General features: G+C 38.4%; 2 protein-coding genes across 3 annotated transcripts in view; one reads left to right on the plus strand and one right to left on the minus strand.

Moving 5' to 3' along the window:
• The window catches only part of LOC141807415 (sodium/hydrogen exchanger 9-like), a 109,201-nt gene extending 91,270 nt beyond the window's left edge, over positions 1-17,931 (minus strand). Inside the window, exons 1-5 of one of the 2 annotated variants that reach the window (XM_074693422.1) lie at positions 17,723-17,931; positions 16,835-17,031; positions 7,494-7,571; positions 7,306-7,382; positions 4,206-4,321 (exon numbers count right to left, since the gene is read on the minus strand). In XM_074693422.1, the coding sequence (XP_074549523.1) occupies positions 4,206-4,321; positions 7,306-7,382; positions 7,494-7,571; positions 16,835-17,031; positions 17,723-17,873 (619 nt within the window). In that variant the 5' untranslated portion in view covers positions 17,874-17,931. Of the gene's footprint in view, positions 1-4,205; positions 4,322-7,305; positions 7,383-7,493; positions 7,572-16,825; positions 17,032-17,722 lie in introns of both variants that reach the window. The other variant, XM_074693421.1, reaches the window with a different exon arrangement.
• Positions 17,932-19,426: 1,495 nt separating this feature from the next.
• The window catches only part of dipk2ab (divergent protein kinase domain 2Ab), a 33,082-nt gene continuing 32,558 nt past the window's right edge, over positions 19,427-19,950 (plus strand). Inside the window, exon 1 of the mRNA XM_074693842.1 lies at positions 19,427-19,917. The gene's annotated coding sequence lies outside the window, so the exon portion shown is untranslated. The remainder of the gene's footprint in view (positions 19,918-19,950) is intronic.

Genomic DNA, 19,950 nt, shown 5'->3' on the forward strand with positions numbered 1-19,950 from the left:
AACAATTATTCAGGCATCATTTCAAGTTCTGACACTTGAAATGAAAAATACCGTCTTCACATCAGAGAGCCCCTCAAAATAAGAAAATAAATAATGAAATACAAACTCAGAGATGAAAGGAAAGACTGCAGTGCCATCCCAGCCATGAAATATTCTGCCTTTTGAAAAGTTAAGTGAAGGTTTCACAACCTCTGGTAACCAACCCCGAGGCGAGAGGATGCACCACAGCAGGTGTTCTTCTACTTTGTGACCTGAACCGTGAGCCTTATTCTGAGGCTGATAAGAACAGGTTTGATGGCTGCAGAGCTGCAGAGCGCTGCACAAATCCAAGAATTTAAGTTAGAGACAAGGGAAAAAGGTCATTATTGGGGAAAGGAGTCACATGTTAACTTTTTAATGTATTTCAAGTATTTACCTAGGGGTCTGTTGTCATGATTTTGTTTGAAAACATCAAAAGTTTTGATTTCTTTGGAAGTGTTTTTGATTTTTATTGGGACATTTTGTGAACTCTCAGGACCTTTTGCCCATAATTGTTTAGGGAAAATTCTAAAAACTTCACCAAAATAGTCAACAAAAAAAATTCTGGATTGTTAAGTAATTTTCTGAACAATTTGAGAACTTGTGGAAATATCCAACCAAAATTTGAAGATATTAAGTTTGGAGAATTTTTTTTTTTTCCAGAATTAAAGAATAAAATGTGTCCAGAAATTTTGAAACTTTGTTTTTTTTTAAATGACAAAAGATACATTTTAAGAAATGTTAAACAGAAACAAAATTTGCTCTTTTTGAACACTTGTGAATGGAAGTTAGATTGTCTTGTTTTAAGTTATATTTTGGATTTTTTTTTCCAAAAAGTGTGCAAAATTTCATTGAACTTTTGGGGATTTTTTTCATGGAACAATAAAACTTAATTACGCATGTATAAAAACATTTTTTTGCCATTTAAATTTTGCTGAAACCTGAAATTTTAAAATAACATTTATTAAATGGAAAAATCTATAAAATCTATTTTTGGATGTCTCCTGCAGAAACTACTTTTCTGAGAAACATTTTAAACTTACAAGAAACTTTCTCTTGGAAAGATCTTGTGTAGCTATTAGAAAAGTTTTCTCTGTCTATGAAGCTTTTGTGACACTTTTATGAACCCACCACTAACAGGTTGGAAGAAATACTGATGCTACTTTAGGATGATGACATCAGATTTAAGAATACAGGGTGAGACTCAAAGAGCTAAAAGAGATTGAAATCCTTTTTGTGCTGTCAAATTTCTTCTTTTCTCAAAACAAAACCATGAGAACTGGGTTTATCACATATCTCTGCTTTGCTCTTGAATTCTGTAAAAGCAAGGAGAGGGGAAAAAATCTATTTCCTTCAAAGCTTAGTTACCAGGTCTCCAGATCCCTGTCGTATTAGTTAGTATGTGAATAAAAGCACTGACACAATGAGTCTGCAACATGTGCAGAGAGCTGCCAATCTAAGCTTTTGGCATGGACTAAAATCTGTGACTGTCAAAATTTGTTGAAAATGATCCTGCAAATGTGTGAAAGTAGCCTGTTTCTGCTGGTTTTGCCGCTTCCAATGCAAATTTCCAAATGGGAGATAGGGACAGAGGAATCTAAATGGCCTCCTCTTAGAAAAGCAGAGAGCCGGCTCTATATTTGGACAGCATGAGATGGAGGCAGCCAAGAGGCCTTGGCGTTTGGGCCATGGATGCATTGCAGTGTGATTCTTATCAAAGTGATGAGGTCGCTGAGGTCTGGAGAGGAGGAAGCCACACCAGTGTGACTGACGACTGCAACATAACAAACAGCTCCTCCTCATCAGCCACTTGTTGTTAAATGTAATCCATCAACAAATGAGAACATCAACAGGAGCGCTGTGGCAGCATGCAGGATGTCTTATGACATCCCACTTGACTGCTCTTGAAGAACACAGATAATGTTCAGTTCCACTTGGGGAAAAGGTGACACGAATTCAAAGCAGCCACTGAGAGGGCATTGTGACTTTGCTCCTGCCAGCAGCCTCGGCCATCAATCTGTGTTATCTTTTACAATGCAAAAGTATGGAGACAGAGAAAGGGATGAATGATCACAGAAAAAAAACAAAGCCAAAGCATTTTTCTCTGAGGTATAGAAATTTGAGCTGTTTTTGTGAATAGCACACATCCCAAACTGTCACTTTTAAGCATATTTGGAGTGTTAACTGCAGGTTTTTTTACCATAAAAATTAATAACACTTAATCGTCACCGCGCTAACAGTTTTCATTATCATTGCATTTGGAGTCCGTCATTACTTTTTATGGCTCATTTGTTTGTCAGTGACACCAAACTGGTTACGTCTGCAGTGGATTTTTTACTATTTTTGTTCCTGCAATTGTGTGGATTGTTTATTTATGTATAGGGCTGCAACGACCAATTGATAAATTTGATAAAAATCGATTAGTAAAAGCGTCGGCAACATTTTTCCATAACTGATGCACTGTGCTGCGTCATTGCTGTATTAGTTTGTCTTCGGTCTCTCTTCTGTTTATTTGTCTTCTTCCTTTCTGTCAGATAAATTAGTGGTTGGCAACTAGCTGAAGGCGCATTACCGCCACCTCCTGGACTGGAGTGTGGATTACCTGGGCTGCTGGGCTGTATGCATCACTTGTAAACAGATTAGCGAAGGAGGAGGAGAAGCCGAACCGCAGGTGAGGGCAACGAGTAAACACGGGAATTATGGCAGATCATAGAAGCCGCTGGTCCAAACAAAATACTGAGTTTGGGAGTATTTCACGCTGAGTAAAAGCACACGGTGTGTTAATAGACAAAAATGGCCTTGCATGGCACGGTAATACAGACTGCAATGATCCAGCACTTAAAACAGAAACAAGTTTGGGCTCATTGATGATGAGCCGGGGACCTCAACAGTGAGGTGAGTAGGTACAAAATTCCACATACACTCTTTTTATATGTTGTGAAATGCATGGTTTGTATTTGAGGACTTGTTTTGTCTTTTTATTAAATCATCATCCTATTTGAAAACCACAAGGAGTTCATTAAACTAACGTTAGCATTAGTGTTAGCTGCTACAGATCCTGGTGGGGCAGAGGGGGTGAACCGTTTGACCTGCAGGTGAAAAGACTGAGGACACATTTTTATTTATTTGCCTTTTTGGCCCACTAAGTTCAATATATTTTCTGTTATTTTGCCCATACTGTTGATTCTTTAAGTTACAACATATTCATGTCATTTACACTTTATAAGTGTAGCATCTGGTCAGCTTAAACTACGTTTATATACGTTGATTCTTTGTATATATCATTACGCAAACGATGGTCATCAACTAAAATAACAACGCATGTTTGGTTTTGCGAATTTTACTATCATGCAGCCTGTAGCATGTTGATGCTAGGCCTGAAGTTTCCCTGCGGGCTAGGGAGAAGGAGGTGAGGATGACGTGCTGGTACCGCGGTGTGAGCAAAGTGGGGACAGCACCGACCTGTCCTTCCATCAATCGTTATGGGGATCCATAACAAGATCTATCTCCAATGAGATGGATGAGCCAGCTAACCCAGCCAGAGGGAATTCCAGAGGGCAAAGTAGCATCATGCTATTCACAGAGATTTGGCTAATGGTGCTAACACCAGACACTTATGGCTCATGGCTTTGGTTGGAGGCTGTGGGTGTGTGCTGCTGCTGGCACTGAGCCGAGGAGGAGCCCAGTTTAAATGTAGTGTTTACTAACAAGTAACGAAAAGTCCTGGCTCTTTTCTATCATAACACTACATGTACTTTCTCTTTTCCTGAGGAAATTCTATCAGTCTCTTCTTGTCTTTTTTTATTTTGAAGTAACTGCTTTGATTTCAGCGCAGGATGTGTGTACTTTTGTGACGTCTGAATGTCTGATACTTTGGAGAAATACATGTACCAAAATCAAAACCCAGAAGCGGCAGAGATGAGAAATCTGCAGAGACTCCAACACATCATGCATATTTCATACCTTTCAACTCTTTTTTTACTCTAACTCATTTGTATGTGTTGACTTAGGGCAGAGTCTTTTGATGTGACTATATATTCGCAGCGAGTGTGTGTGAAACATTCTTGGGAATATTTCTGACAGTTTTTGCGCCTGTCAAGAGGCAAAAAGTGTTGAAAATGAAGTGAAGTTTCATCTATAGAGTTTTAAAAAAGATGTGACAGGAATTTTTCTTGTGGGTCCACTACCTGGGTCAGTCGCAGACAAAATGGCTCCAAACAGCATGCAGTCAGTGAGGGAGAAGTCTCCATCTGCTGCGCGGCCAAGCAGCACCATCAGTCTGGTGAAGCCGAAGACGCTGGCCCTGGGATTGAGTACAGACGGACAGAAAGACACACTCTGAGGTCATTAGGAAACGCCACCTAGAGCAGGCGTAGCAGCCATCTATCTAACCACAGCACAGCAGGGCTTCCCCCAGAGTCGTCTGGGTAATGGGGCCAGACGCTGGCAGCACGGGCTGACCTGCTTCTAAGCAGAGGCTGCTTATCACAGGTGGACGTGTGGGTCTATTTATAGGTGTGAGGGAGTGAAAAGCATGTTTGTGAGGACAAAAATAAAACAGAGGAAGTATGTTTTCACCAACCCTGAATAAAGCCAAATATCCCAGAATGCACTTCTGTATGTCCTTCCTTGCAAAAACTTCAGACATTTGACCCAAAGTGTGCTGAAACATCTACTCAGCATTCAAGTGAGTCCAGCTCCTGACTGGCAAAGGATGTGTGTTAAGTACTAATCCTGTTACTGTGAAGCATCCCATAATAATCAGTCTGCCAGCGTGTCTTCCTGGGGACCTTTCTGTCCACTGGCACAACTGTGTTACCATAGAGATGGCACACGACCTGTCCCTGAGGCTGAGATTTTCAAGTAGTGCCTGCAGGTTGGGTAACTAAGCTGTCGTATTTATGTATCTTTAAGGGAGACTGGAAGTTATGGTAATGATGTTCAGTGTGTGTCTGTGTGTGTGTGACACAGACACACTTAGAAACACTCATACACACACACTGGAGAAAAAGAAGTGGATGTACTCTGTCAACTGACTCAGAAAGGCTCCCTCACTCCCATGACACTGTTTTCCCAACGGGATAAAGCAGACTCACTAACAAGGGACGGGATTGGTCAGGTCTGGTGCCTTCGCATCAAAGAATGCGCACGTGACTCGACATGTCAAACCCTGCTTTGCATCCCCGGGGAACGGGGGAGAGTTTGACAAAGGGTGCTCCAGGGGGGGGGGAGGACTAATGTTTGAGAGGCAGGAAGGAGGGGAGGAGAGGAGATACAACATCTTTGACTCTGCGTTTCTGAAGGTTGAAGGAGCCCAGAAGGTTCAGAAGAAACGCCCCAGGGGCATTATCCTTTACTATCAGCGGAAAACATTCGGATCTGTTGACAATGAAGTTAGTAAGAATCAAATTATGTGCTAAATCACTGTATACAGAGTTGAGTCTACTCCCTGTATTTCCAAAACAGCATTGTAAAAACTGAAATCTAAGCAAGTGTTTGTCTTATTTTGATAAAAGTTGTCTCATTATATTAATATGAGCCACATTCACCTGAAAAGTCTGGAAAAATAACTTATTTCAAGATAATAAGAAACAAAAATTTACAGCCGTTTGCTTGTATGGGGTGTAGTAACACATCATTCTTATTTCAAGACAGTTAAAAAGCAATTTTTCTTTAATATCCTGAAATGAGACATTTTTTCTGGATTGTGAAGTGAATGTGGCTCATATCAAGTCAATCAGGCCAATTTTACAAAAAAATAAGACTTTAACACTTGCTTAGATTTCAGTTTTTGTTGTGTAAATATGTTTTATTTGAGGTAAAATGTTCATAAATCTAGAAATACTGCATTTTTTTTTTCATTTTTTTTAATTATTAAGATCACAGTTGGATATTATGCCATATTCACCCATGAAGTCGTGTATTGTTGGATGCAAAATATTGAATGTTTTATGATGTTTTGAAAGTTGTTATGTAATCAACATCTGTTTATTTTTCCCGCTCACATAGGATGCTGGAGCCTTTCAGTAAACCAATAAAACCGTCTTCGAGGTTATTTTACAGCCTTATGTGCAGCAAATTGATGCATCAGTTACAACTAGTTTTCCTCCAAAGAGAGACAGTGCCATCTAGCTTCCAGAGCGGGAATAGCAACACTACAGATGCAGTAAGTTGTACAGATGGTGGATTCTTTATTGACATGTGATTGTTGGATGTGTTTAATAATCCTTGTTGTTATTAAACTATAGCGCTTTTCACATAGTTCCAGGGCCCTGTTTTTTCATTTTTTTTATTTACAGACAGTTGAAAGTTTTCATTATATACATGATCATTTTCCAACACTTATTCATTAAAATAAGTATACTACGTTAAATTATGTCTTTTGATTTAGACAGAACTACACTTTTATTTTTTTCTTTTACTCCTTACGATTTTCCCTTTTCCTTTCTTTGATATAGATTTTATAAATACAACAGTGAATACTGACAGCATTAACATAAAATGAATAGTAATTCACAAAACTGAAATCATCTTCTACCGACAGAATATTCCATGTAATTACTGATATAAATAGATATTATATAGAAAACATGTATTAAAAAACAACTATACAAAGAATAAAATAAACAACACTGTAATATAAATAGGTAAATATTAGAAATGTATAGATACATACAAATACATCTTCACATACACACAGACACACACTTACACATATTCACACTCCCACACATTTGTTTTTGTATTTGTTGATAAAAAGAAGAAGAACCGTTTTTTTTTATTTGTGCAATCAAAACTAACTAGCGCCATTTGATTTATTTACTAGAAATAAATCAGTAATAAATATATTTAGATAAACCTGTGCTGTCCCTGCTATGGCAAAAAGGCCTACTGGACCAATGTGTCGTGTACTAAATGGGATTGGGAAACTTGGAAAGCTAAAAAAGACAGGAAATGTAGCAGGGTTAAGGCCAGGAATGGAACCACTGACCGCTGCTATGAGGACTATGGCCTCTGTATATGGGGCTGAAAGCGCATGTCAGCCCTGATTTTTTTTATATAAAGCTATGTCCCAATTCAAGGGCTACAGCTTAAAAAACTTAAACTGAAAATCTCACAAAAATCAGTGAATTCTGTTGTGCATGGTGGAGTTTTGTGAATCAAAACCACTGGCGTCAGATCGTACAAAACTTACAATCACAGGTGTTCTTTTACTTCTAAACCTTGAGTGTTTTGTTGTGTTTTTAATATTTTATTTCTGTGTGACTGATCGAGAAAAGAGCTTACCCTGTGATGACACAACTGATAATGGTGCCCAAAAAAGCGAATGTCACAATCGATCCAAGATTCTCACTGAATCTCCTCTGGATGAGAAATGAACAAAACCAGTGAGGTGAAACAAACACATATGTGACACATGATATTGTACATGCACAGTCCTTTAGTGGTTCAGGACTATAGTAGAGAAGTCTCACCTGATTAAGGGTGTACGCTCCATGGAAGATGATGGGTGGCAGGAACAGATTGAAAAGGAACTCGGGATCAAAGGTCTCCTGTAAAGAGATAGAGATGTTGTGCTGCTGACTGACTGACAGGACTCTGCAGGGAGCAGGAGGACTCTGTTTACTGACTGTGACAGACTGACACATAGACACACACATTGTTCAGTCTAGCAACTGTGTTTTGACAGACAGGCAGAAGTACTTTAAACTCTTTGGATTTCATTTCATAATAGTCTCCAGGCACCAACACGATACTACTCACTTTCAAAACAAACCAAAATATTTTTTAAAAAAGTGCTATGAGGTTAGAAAGAAAAATGTCACTATGTAGCAATCCAGGTTTAGGAGCTTACGTCAGAACTTTACTGATGCTTCTAAAGGTAAAGTTCTAAATCCGTGGTTCTCAACTTGTCTGCCTCAAGGATCCAACATCACCCCCTATGACAGGCCGCGACCCAAATCGAGGAAAAAAATTCAACTTATCAAATTTATTCAATAAAAGATGGTGCAGTTTGAACAGTGTTCCACCTGATGAGATGCATGTATGTTCTTGCTCTGAACACAAAGAAATAAGAGACTTTTGTGACGTCCTAAGGTCTTCAAGTTGTCTTCTCTTTGAGGGAAAAGTTATTTTTTTTCTTCCCAAATGATGCTTAAGTTTTGACAGCTCAATAATTTCCCTTGCCAACACCTGGCTGCACAAAAAACCGAGGTTCTTGTCCTCCATTATTACCAGTACATTAAAATTCGTATTTAATGTCTCTGCTGCCGCATTTGCATTTTGCTGTGTTTATTTCCCATTATGAACTTGCATGCTCAGTCCAGAATCGCATACTTCTGCACTTACATTCACTATTTTGAGTGCAAAAATGCATTCACACTGACGGTAAAGAAAAAATAAGGTGCACTTTGATTTCTCAGCTGACCCACTCAAAATACTAAAAAGAAAGTTAAGTGTGTAACAGTGGTCACTTCACTTTTAATACTGGCTATATTGGCCATGTAGAGGAAAGGGCAGGAACAGATCAAACAATGGTTGATGGATGTAATCCATGAAAAGCAGAACACCTATGAACAGTTGTAAAATGTGACTGTAGTTTTTGCCAGGTGCTAAGCTGCAATGTTTGATTTGAGACAACACTATCCCCATAAGATTTTGTGCACTGTTCCAGTAAGTGCAGAGCATACACAGTGCACTTTATGCAACTGTATTTGCTAGTGCTGTAAGGCGATTAAAAAATAAAAATCCAATTAATTACAGGATTTGTAATTAATTGATCTAATTAATTGCATTTTAATTTCATATCTTCTTAAGGTCCCCAAATAAAGAATTTGAGTTCTGGGACATTACAAAATTGTAGTGCATGACTAATCAAATGAATACACAAAGAAAAGAAGATTTGTAAATCCACATTTTTTTTTCAGCTGGCCAACATTTAAATGTCTGTGTTTACTGCCATTGACGTACTGCATCTTTAGAAGTAAATACGTTTTTCAGTGGGGGAGGCAGGATCTGGCGGAGCTTGTCAATCTAAATCCTGCTTGCAAACTACAGTGGGTGAGAGCAGTGCACTCTTTGAATGAGAGTTTAGCATGGATATGAGGAAAAGATGTGAGATGACAGCAGCATAGCAAGACGTTGCAAGTCAGAAAAGTCCAGGAAGGTCATGCTTGAGCTGAGCATGTGTGGTGGTAGTTCAGAGAGAAAGAGCGGCACGATCGTGAGAAAAGATGATGATTGAGAGGACCAAAGGATGAAACGTCCGAGATGAACGCGATAAAAAAAAAAAAAATGTTTTGTCTCTTTTTAGGATCAAAACCAGGAAGCGAGACATAAAAGAAGAGAGTCCACTCTTCTTGGGTAGTTTACATGGCCATAGAAAACTATAATTAGGTCTTGGTAGCAAATGAGTTAATCATGTTAATTTTTTTCAACACATTAATTAATTAATCTAACACATTAAAGTGACAGCCCTAGTATTTACATAAGTATGCAATTTAGAATACAGCAACAGTTACTTTGATGGTCTTCTTCTATAGTGTGAAATGAATGGGGCTACTTAGCATTACACAGAATTTAGCTTTTTTCTCCCGAGCAAAAGCTAGCGACCCACTGAAAACAGGTCAGCGACCCACTTTTGGGTCACAACCCACCAGTTGAGAAACACTGCCCTAAATGGTTATCAGTTATCTTGTTACACATTTATTTTACAGCTAAGAAACAGTGAAAAATGTTGGCTATTGTAATGTAAAAGTGCTTTAAATGATCAGGAGAAAATATAGAGCTCCACATAAACTCAGTCCATTTAGAATTTATATGTTTTGTTATGGTTATGAAATGAAAAAAACTCTTCTCAGCAGTAAACTTTGAACCTCTAGTCAAACCCCAAGACTGTGCTTATAGAAAGCTGCTGGTATAATCACTGCATTACATTAGCATTTTGTCTGTGTGCAATGACTCAGACTTCCAGGCTTGATTAAAGCAAAGCATAACACTAAGTGAGGAGCCTAACTGCTGGTGTCAGTCTTCAGCACAGAGGCTCCCAGCATTCATTAGAATAGGAATAAGCATGTAGCGTAAGCATGGCCACACGTGTACAGACAACAGATTGGGTAGAATCCATCTGCAAACATGATAAAGCTACCTTTAATGCAGACAGCAAGCAAAGATTGCGGGGCATTTCTTTTTTACATACTGTGCACGTTCTGTGTCTGTTCCTCATCCGAGCCAATATAGTGCAACACAAGCTGCTCAGAAAGGTAGCCTTTCATGTACTTCATCCTTGAATCCTTTTTATGTCTATTGTGGGTGCGTTCTGAGGATCAAACAGCAGTGATATTCGATTCAGATCAAAATAATGCTGCTTTTTTTCTGCAATTTCAACATCTCAAAAAAGTCTCATTAGAGAGGTAAGAGTTACATTCACATCCAGTTGTATATCAGTCCAAAGAGATAGAGATGAGGAGATGAGGAGAGAGTGCTTACTGAGCTTAGACTGTGATCCCAGAGTTCTAGGGGTTGCAAAAAACACTTAAATTTTGGTTGACTGAGGTTTGGTTTGTCCTTTTTCTTCTAAGATACATTTTTCTTTAAAACTACTACAAGTATCTTTTGAATGAATGACTATTTTCTGTGTATATAAAATAAAATGTGTAAAAATAAAAATATTTCTTTCACTGTATGAATAAATAAATATATTCCAAACAAATAGATGTATAAAAATATCTTTTTTCTCTCTGTTTATAGAAATAAACATCTTTCTACCTCTCTTCACATATGAGAGCATAAATATCCCATTATCTCTCTGTATACATATATGAATATCTTTCTTACTCTCTTTATAAATAAATATTTTTCTGCTGCAGTATAAATAAATAATTTTTCCTCACTCTCTCTGTCTATAGACTTTCTTCTTGCTACACACTCACACTTCTCTCTCTTCTTTGCCCGTTTCTTGTAACTTTGTGTCTCTTTTTTTGTAATCTTTGTATTTGGAGTGGATCATTACTTTGTTTGGCTCATTTGTTGGTCATGGACACCAAACTTTTTGTGGATTCAGCGATATTTTTACTACTTTTTCTCCTGTGTTTGTCTGGAGATCCTACATGTAACCATGGCTGCATTGTTTACATGTGAACTCAGCTGTCAGCAGCCTGTAGCATGTCAATGCTAACTGGTGTAAGGCCTGATGTCTTCCCACAAGGTGAGGAGAAGGAGGTGAGGAGGATGTGCTGGTTCTCAGGTGTGAGCTAAGAAGTGACGACATTGACCTATCCGTCCATCCATCATTATTGGGAACTTAAGATCCATCTCCAATAAGATGGACATGTTGGCTAGCTTCTTACTTTTGTTTTCTTGATTGCTGCTGTGACTTCAATTTAGTTGTACATGTTACAATGACAATAAGGTTCTATTCTATTCATTCTATTCTATATAGACACAAATTTTCCTCTTGCTCTCTGTAAACATACAAAAAATAATAATTTTTCTAACTGTCTGTATTCATTAGGGATGCACGATACTATCGGCACAATATCGGTATCGGCTGATAAAAGCTTAAAAACACGTTTATCTGTATCGGCAGATATGAAAATTTCTGCTGATATGCACAGCCGATAAGTATTATTTTCCATCTGAAAAATAAGCTCCTTAAATAAAATGTAGCACTTGATTTATTTGCACTGCAGAGCTCTGTGTCTGTCACCAGGTTGTTACAGTAGCTCTAAAATAATCAAATGCAACTTGGTTATGTTTAAAAATGCATTATACATTTACAGTTCATGTGATCTAAAGAAATTATTTTTCTGTATTCCAATACTGAATGTCTTGAGTTTGAAAAAACAATACATTTCTTATTTATGGAAAAATCAAATGTTTTTTGTCTAGTTTTATGTGTGTTTCTTAAACAAATAAGACCGTCACAATTAGAGTAACATATAAATTCCAGTACAGGATAGACTTAGCTTTCTTTACAGTGAAAAAAACAAACAAACTTGTGATTATCGGTATCGGCCAAAAGGGGTTTCGATATATCGGCATATCGGATATCGGCAAAAATCCAATATCGTGCATCCCTAGTATTCATTAAAAAATATATTTCTATTTTTGTATATAGATAATTATCTTCCTAACTCTCTTTAAAAATATCTTTGTATTGTTGTGTAAATAAATAATAATCTCTCAAACTCTCTGAACATATTCATTAATGTCCCTCTTTATATACTGTTTAATCTTATTTTATTACTATCTTTATGAACAAATAGATATCTTTGTAACTCTATTTTTATATAACCGGATTTCTTTTTATTTATACAAATAAAACTATCTCTGTGGATATATAAATATGTATTTCAGTCTTTCTATTTCTAGCTATGCATTATTTTATATTTCTATCTATCTATCTATCTATCTATCTATCTATCTATCTATCTATCTATCTATCTATCTATCTATCTATCTATCTATCTATCTATCCTCACAATTAATCTCTCTGCCTGTCAGCCAACACCCAGCGAGTAGTAGTGGTGCCAGGGGTTGAAAATAACTCGACAGAAAGGTTAAACATGATTCCAGAGGTTCTCTTTGTTTTTGAATAAAACAAAGAGGTTTGGATATTATTTCAAATTCAGTTTATAAACAGTCTAAAAGGACTCACAGTAGGTTAAATTAATGTTTGTTATGCTTAAAAGCCCTCTGAATAGTTTTAGAGTAGCCACTGTTTCAGTCATTCACAGTAGAAGTGCTTGGTAGGCGACAAATTGCTCTATTCTTTCAGCTACTGTGCCCTTTTTCCATCATAAATTACTATTTTGCAGCAGCAGAAACCCAAACAGCACAATAGCTTTGTATTTTAGTGTCTGTACAGGCTGTACATGACACATTTAAAGCTAGATAAAAGAGAAAAATACAGAGAAACAAAGAAACAAAATGACTCACATGCGTGGGGTTTTAGTCTAAGGGCCACCTGCACCACACTGTCAAAGATGGAGGTGTGTTGTACACACTAATTGCCTCTTCAGCCGAGCAGCACTAAATTTAATCAGACCACAAACTTTAATGCCTTACTCCCCGGTGGCACGTAATGGACTCAGTAATGCAGTGAAATCCTTATCTCACCCTGCTAGGTCCCCCATATGTATCAGACTTAATGGCGGGAAGGCTGCACAGAATGGGCAGAGCGATGTAATGGCCTTTGTGGTAGCCTCTGCTGGTTTACTAATGAGACCCCGGCATTCAAAGGGGCCAAAGAGTCCAAACCATTAGCGAAGAGTTACACTTGGCCCAGATGATTTGCAAGGTTCATGGTTCACTTGCTCGCTCGCTGTCTGGTTAAAATATTGCTCGGGGAATAGGAATCACATTTTCAAATACGCTCATTTCATTTCCTTCAGTGCTTGTTGGACATGAATTGGGCGAAGCCTCGGCTTGTGGGGCAACTTCTTTGGTTTGACAGACCTCTCAAATACTCAATATAAAACCAAGCCAGAAAAAAAGTAGCGATATTAAAAGAAAACCAAAGGCACGTCTCAAGGCTTGGCAGCTATTAAAGCTTTCTTTACCTTCCTTTAAACATGTATTGCTGTGAGTATAGCAACAAAACATTTCACAAACACTGCAATTTATGGTTAGGATCATTTGTGTGTCTTTTTTAAAATGAGATAGTTGACACTGGAAATAGCTAATTTACTTTTAACTTGTTGAAAATGAAAAATAAAAAGAGACTTGTGACTCGAGGAATACAAAGTGTATTGAAAAACAACTGCGCACATGTTGGAAACTAATATCATTGCAGTATTCATAGCATACATATCTTACCTTACAGTTTTTCTCAGTTGCTTTGTTTTTCTCTCTGCTGTTTCCTTCATTATCAACTGTTTATGATATGTTGATCAAAACGGATTATCATAGGTTTCTGTTGAATAGTCTCACCTCCACAATATTTAGTCATGAGTTCATGGCATAAGTCTTTGCATTCACAAAGGTTGAACTAGTTATCATAACATGTCAAGCATCTTTCCACACAATTCCATTAAACTTCCCTTTTCTAAATCTATCTGGATTGGTAAATTGCTCCCTGGTCAATCTTGACTTTCTCTAACAAATGGGAATGTGTGAAATATTAGATCATTCAATGATCAACAGTTTTCTGAAATAGCTCAAAGGTTCATCTCATGAGCCATCAACTGGTGAGTATGTATATGGACTTTCCTCTGTACAGACAATGGCAACAAATTTACTGTAGAAGGACAATAAAGATCTGTCACTTGTCGACCATGTTCTCAATCATAAGCTCACAATGGCTGAGGTTGGTTGAAGGATGCAGCCAAAAGTTGGGAGAATAACTGTGTCCTCAATCATTCAGACTTTTTGTGGACAGATCTTTGTTGTGATGTGGATGAAAATTTGCGGCCCAACATACATGAACATAAGGAAGTGTAGGAAGACTGCACTGCACTGTTATTCCCACAGCACTGCATGAACAGTTTTCCCTTAAGGACGCGGTCACACTGGCCAATCGTGCCGTGCCTAAGCACGCTTCAGCCATAAAGCACGTTTGGAATGGCCAGTGTGACCGCAACTGTACCGTGCTCAAGCACGATTCCCTTCCATGCTTCGGCATGCTTCGAAGAGGTGGGCTTCGGCACGGTTTACTTCATGCACGAGCACAAGCACGCGGACAGCGCGTGCGATCCATTATGTATAATCACCACAAGCGCATCTCTCGACAGTCATTTTAAACAAAGCGGGGGTGTTAGAGGGCTGTGTCGGGCAAAAACGACTTAATATAAGCCCAAAAGTCTCTAAAGTTGTAGCAGTGCTCTCTGTGTCTCATTGTGCTGACTCTGATGAGATCGCGCTTCATGTAAACAAATGCTTCACGATGACGTAGGCGGGTTGTGCGCGTGTCTGATACCCGGTAAAGTCTGGTTCATATTGGGGTAGTGTGACCGCCGGCCGTACTCTCCAGCTAGGGATCGGCGCTGCAGGGGGGCAATCGTGCTTAAGCACGGGACGTTTTGGATGGCCAGTGTGACCGCGTCCTAAGACACTGTTCTATGTTCACATTTCTACTTTTTTTCTCTCTGTGCTATGCAGTGCCTTCTTCTCCTTTTTGTATCCCAATGATGGGGTCAGTCAACAAATTACAGCACAAACAGTTAAAGTGAAAAAGTGAATTTTGTCTGGTCTCTTGCCAGCAATCTCCCACATACACTATGATGCAAGTTACAATTAACAATAACTGTCATCGAAACTTTAGCCATAGTTTATACCAGAACGTCCTTCCAGAGTTAACTGTTGTACTGAAAACATGACTAAGCACTTTGACTGTCCCATCCATACATGACACAAGGACTTGTCATTCTGATGCACTGACACGTTCACTGACACAGATATTTATTTTTGAGGGATGAACAAAGAATTTTGAAAAAGAGACTGGCTTTAGCAGGTAATCCATGGTGTTTTGTATTTGGACAAACTGTTCTGGGAAATGCACTTACTTTTTTGCGAATTGCTAGGATGAGTCAAGGAATGTACCAAAGCAACTGAAAAAAACTGTAAAGCTCCCGTGAGGATCTATTAGTTCGAGACGATTTTTGCACCCTCATTTTTGCACCCTCATTAATTTCTTTAATGAGTGAAATATATCTCTCGCTGAATTTTTTTGTCATATAAGATATTGAAAAAATGCTGCTTCAGCTATAGTGTATCACCTTGCCTGACACCTACCCTGTGGCAGCGGGTTCAGGGTTTTAAAATAGATAAGTCAAAGTAACATGTTTTATCCCTGATGTTCTTGGTTGCTTTTGTGGATCATTTAGGAGCATCTAAACTATTTTGGAATCTGTTGTATCAAATATATATCAAGAGTCAAAAACTCTTCACAGGAGCTTTAAATTACATTATTCATTGCAGGTTGGTCAGTAAGCAGTGGAACTTGGTGATTGAAGCTAATAGAAAAGCATCTCTGTAATGCAAAAATGTAACCAATTTATAGTTTGCTCCATATTTTGTGATCTTAATAATTGGTCACATTTATTTCTGTCTTTTGTGTCTGGCGCTGCATCAGCCGTGTCTCTGTTTAAGAGGAAGAAACTACATTACGCTCTGAGATTACCTGCTTATCTCACATCTTCTCATCTGGTCATTTCAAGCGTAGCGTGTTGTAGTAGTTCTTTATGTTTACATTACGAAGCAAATAGTGTTTGTGTTCAACTTTTATCGGCAGAAATGTAATTATAAGAAAACTGAGTACAGAGCATTTTTGGTCCAGCTCTCTGTTTCTCCTGCTATAGTCTTTGTGTATAGTTTGTTTATTGGTTTCTCTGCTTAGTTGCCTTGTAATTTCCTCTTGTCCTCAAAGCACATCTGAAGCTGTTATCTCTGCTATCTGTTCCTTAATAAATCCCTAATATAGGTTAAATTGCTCTGCAGCCCACTATCTCTCGGTACCACCTTTTTCTTGCTTCCTTAATAACAAACAGACCGTGCAAGTAATTCAGAGGAAAACCAATAAGTGAGCGGCATTAGAGGACACTGTTGATGTAAATAAGCAGCACACACAAGGGACAGGGTGTAAATGTGATCAAAGGAAAGGATATAAAGACAAATATTGGAGAAAATGGAACAATATCAGAGCAAAAGAGAAACGCTTTGTATGAGGCAGCATCTTCCTGTGCTCTCTCTGCAGTATCGATCACGCAGGCTTTGAAGCGAATGTTTTCACAAGTTTTCACTGCAGCACCTCTCCACAGAAAACACTCACCTCTGTAACATTAGAGGTGCAAGTAAAAAATCTAATCACCATGGTTACCATATGAGGGGCTGAGACTGGCGGGCATCTTTCATTGACCTTCCCGATGCGTCGAAAACAGTGAGAGTGAGACGTCACGTTGATCGTCAAGACGTGAGGAGTGATGTTGAGTCCATCACAGCGGCACACAGTCTCCATGTTGACAGAATGTGCTCCTGAGTCAGATAAGTATCTCACTGTGAGACCAACCAGCAGACCTGCAGAAGAGTGAGACAATTAGTGCTTTCATAAACATATTCCAACAAAAATCTGTTTAGATCTTCTTATTACAATTTATTAATAAGAAGTACACGTGATCCACCTTCCAAATAAATATTAAACGATAAAGCATGATGCTAGTCTGAGTTTTATCATGGTATCTGGGCTACCTTAGAGATGATGTAACCTTGGCGTAGAACAATGTGATTATCTCAGGTCAACATTTATTGCATCTGTAAAATCACATCTAAATCTCCTGAGAAGATTTTATCATGATATGAAACAAACTGAAATGCAATCCCTTTTTTGGTCGGCAGAAAAAAAGAAGATAAAGAAAATGTGGAAAAAGTACTCTTAACAGTATTCTGCCTGACACCTACCCTACAGCAGTCATTTCAGATAGTAAATTTTGTCCCTGACACTCATTTTTTTCAAAGTCTCTCTAAAGAGCATCGATACTCATATCAGTCAACAAGGAAAAAAAATCTTTACAGTTCAGTTAACTTGTCATAGACATAGATCTAAACTCTTCTCTACCATAACAATTAGGCAAAATAATATGATTAAATGGCTTTACTTATTTTTAACCAACTTTCTTGATTTATTATAAGCTAATGGTCAGACTTCTTTAACCTGAGTTTCGATTGTGTTGCAAAATAACGGCTTCCGTATTATGCTAAAGCAACTTACCATAAAACATTGCACCGCCAGTCTCATGTATAAGTTTGTATTTGAACTGTTTTAACTTCCACACACTGAGAATGGTAACGAGTGCCAAGCCGACAGCAGTTAGCACCAATAATGCTGTATTATCTTGCCTGTGCTTCATAGCGTTCGCCATCTCCAAAGCTCAGGTGAAACTTCTCGGAAACAAACTTTTGTATGCATGTCAGCAGCTGCAGCGACATCCGCATCAGCAGCACCGGGGTGCTCGTGCTACGTTTAAGAGAACTCGGAAATCTTCGTTTTAAAGGTCGCACGTTGACAGTGGCATTTAGAATTAATTCAAACCGAAGCTGGAGACACACATTACTTTTTACATTTATTTATTTATTTATTTACCTATTTATTTATTTACCTATTTATTTAAAATTGTTCTTAATGTATTTAGTATCACTTTATTTTTTTCTTAAAAATCGATGTTATTTTCTGCCAAAGGATACAAAGACGAATAAGATTTAGGTATTCTACTTGAATTGTGTGATGAATACTGACCAGTGTAGACATGAAAATAAAGTATCTGACTCGTTCACTTTTCCTATTGCTTTTGAAACATAAATATAAGCTTGTTTAAAGTCTATGTAGTGCAATTTCATTCATCAAGGTTTATGAAACATGTAGCAATAAGACTTGCCTCTAGATGATAAACTTTTGTCATTCCAAATATACAGCAGTCAGAGCACATCTGAATAAAATTCTGTGGTATTGTGCAAATCAAAGGAAAACAAAACAGCAGCCCATGGAAGACTTCATCAAAATTCCAGTCTGAAAACGTACAGGTAAACGCAATGAAGGAAAACTGTTTGAATAACAGCAGGACAGTGCCATTGTTGTTTTTTCTATGATCTAAAAATTCTATCAGTGCGATGTCTTCGAGTACTTGAACGCACCAACCTGTCGTTGTCGGCCTTATATATTCCAGCAGGTGGCAGTAAACACAAACAAATGCATGTGCTGCTCCCCAGGGCTGAGATATTGAATGCTCACTCACTGTCCCTTCACTGAGTGAATTAATCATATGCCTTACTCAGAAACTATTTTGGATTCAGGCAAAATGACTTATTGTGAATGATGCGCAAAAATATCTACAAAACTTGTGGAAGAAGCATGAAAACATATGATGCAGCACTACAATTTTAAGGTTTTGTAAGTCAAACTCTTCCCAAATATGGATAAAATTAACCTGCTCTGTTCTTACTGCAGATACTGATGTAAAGACAGCCCCCACCTTTACTCTCTTGATGAGGAAAACGATGATTTTTTCATACGTGGATGCTGCAGCCTTGCAACCCAATTAAATATTTATAGACAGTTGTCTTAGCATTCCCTTTGTCTCACTTGTGTTATCTCCACAGGGTGATCTTTGCGTTGTAATGAATTCAGTTTAATTTCCCTCTCTGATTTTTGTCAAGTTATGATCACCATACAGCCCAGCATTATTGCGTTTCTTGAGTCTATAGGCTTCTTAAGAGGCGTCTCCCCCTATTATATTCATGTTAAATTAAAATTTGAGTTAGGTGTTTGTGTAAGTTTTTGCTCACATAATGTGCTGACGGGTCCTCGTAGACAGAAAAAAATAGATATCTTGGCAAACTTTGCACTGGGGGCGGTGTTTCAGACGAGACAATATTAGAACAGTCGCTCAGCAACCGCGGCCGCAAACAGACAGCGGGTGTCGTGAAGGCTAAAGAGGCTGGTGTTGAAAAGAGTGGAAACAGAACCCATTGTGGTGTTGGAGAGGAGTGAGCTGCCGCCTCGGAGAAGAAGGAAAGAGACAATTCCGCGACTACAAATGGACTCATGAGAAGCGGAAAGAAATGGACGTTAATGGACAACACATACGCTGTTGCCCTTTGTGAGGAGGACCGCGTCGTCCAGTCGGAAACAGCCGGTATATGAAGAGTTAAGACTCGACAACCCAACTGTTTATTCCAGCAGCTAGCAGGCTAGCTGGCTAGGTACCTAGGAGCTAGAAATGGGAAGCCCGTGTGAGTTTGCCTGATAGAGATCTCCGTCGTGGCTGTTTTCGGTTTACATATTGCGGGCTGTGATTTGAAGTGTCCGTCGCCCGCTTTGTAAGTGAACGGAACTTTGAAGAATGATATCAAGTGAGCGCTAAGCATTTCTACACTACACCACAGACCCGGAGAGGAAAAGTCACACAGGTTTGTTTCTCGCATGTTTCTGATCTTTGCTGT

The sequence above is a fragment of the Halichoeres trimaculatus genome, unplaced genomic scaffold (assembly GCF_033239565.1).
Source record: "Halichoeres trimaculatus isolate MK-OKI-2021-1 unplaced genomic scaffold, fHalTri1.1 fHalTri1_scaffold_18, whole genome shotgun sequence".
Taxonomy (NCBI): domain Eukaryota; kingdom Metazoa; phylum Chordata; class Actinopteri; order Labriformes; family Labridae; genus Halichoeres; species Halichoeres trimaculatus.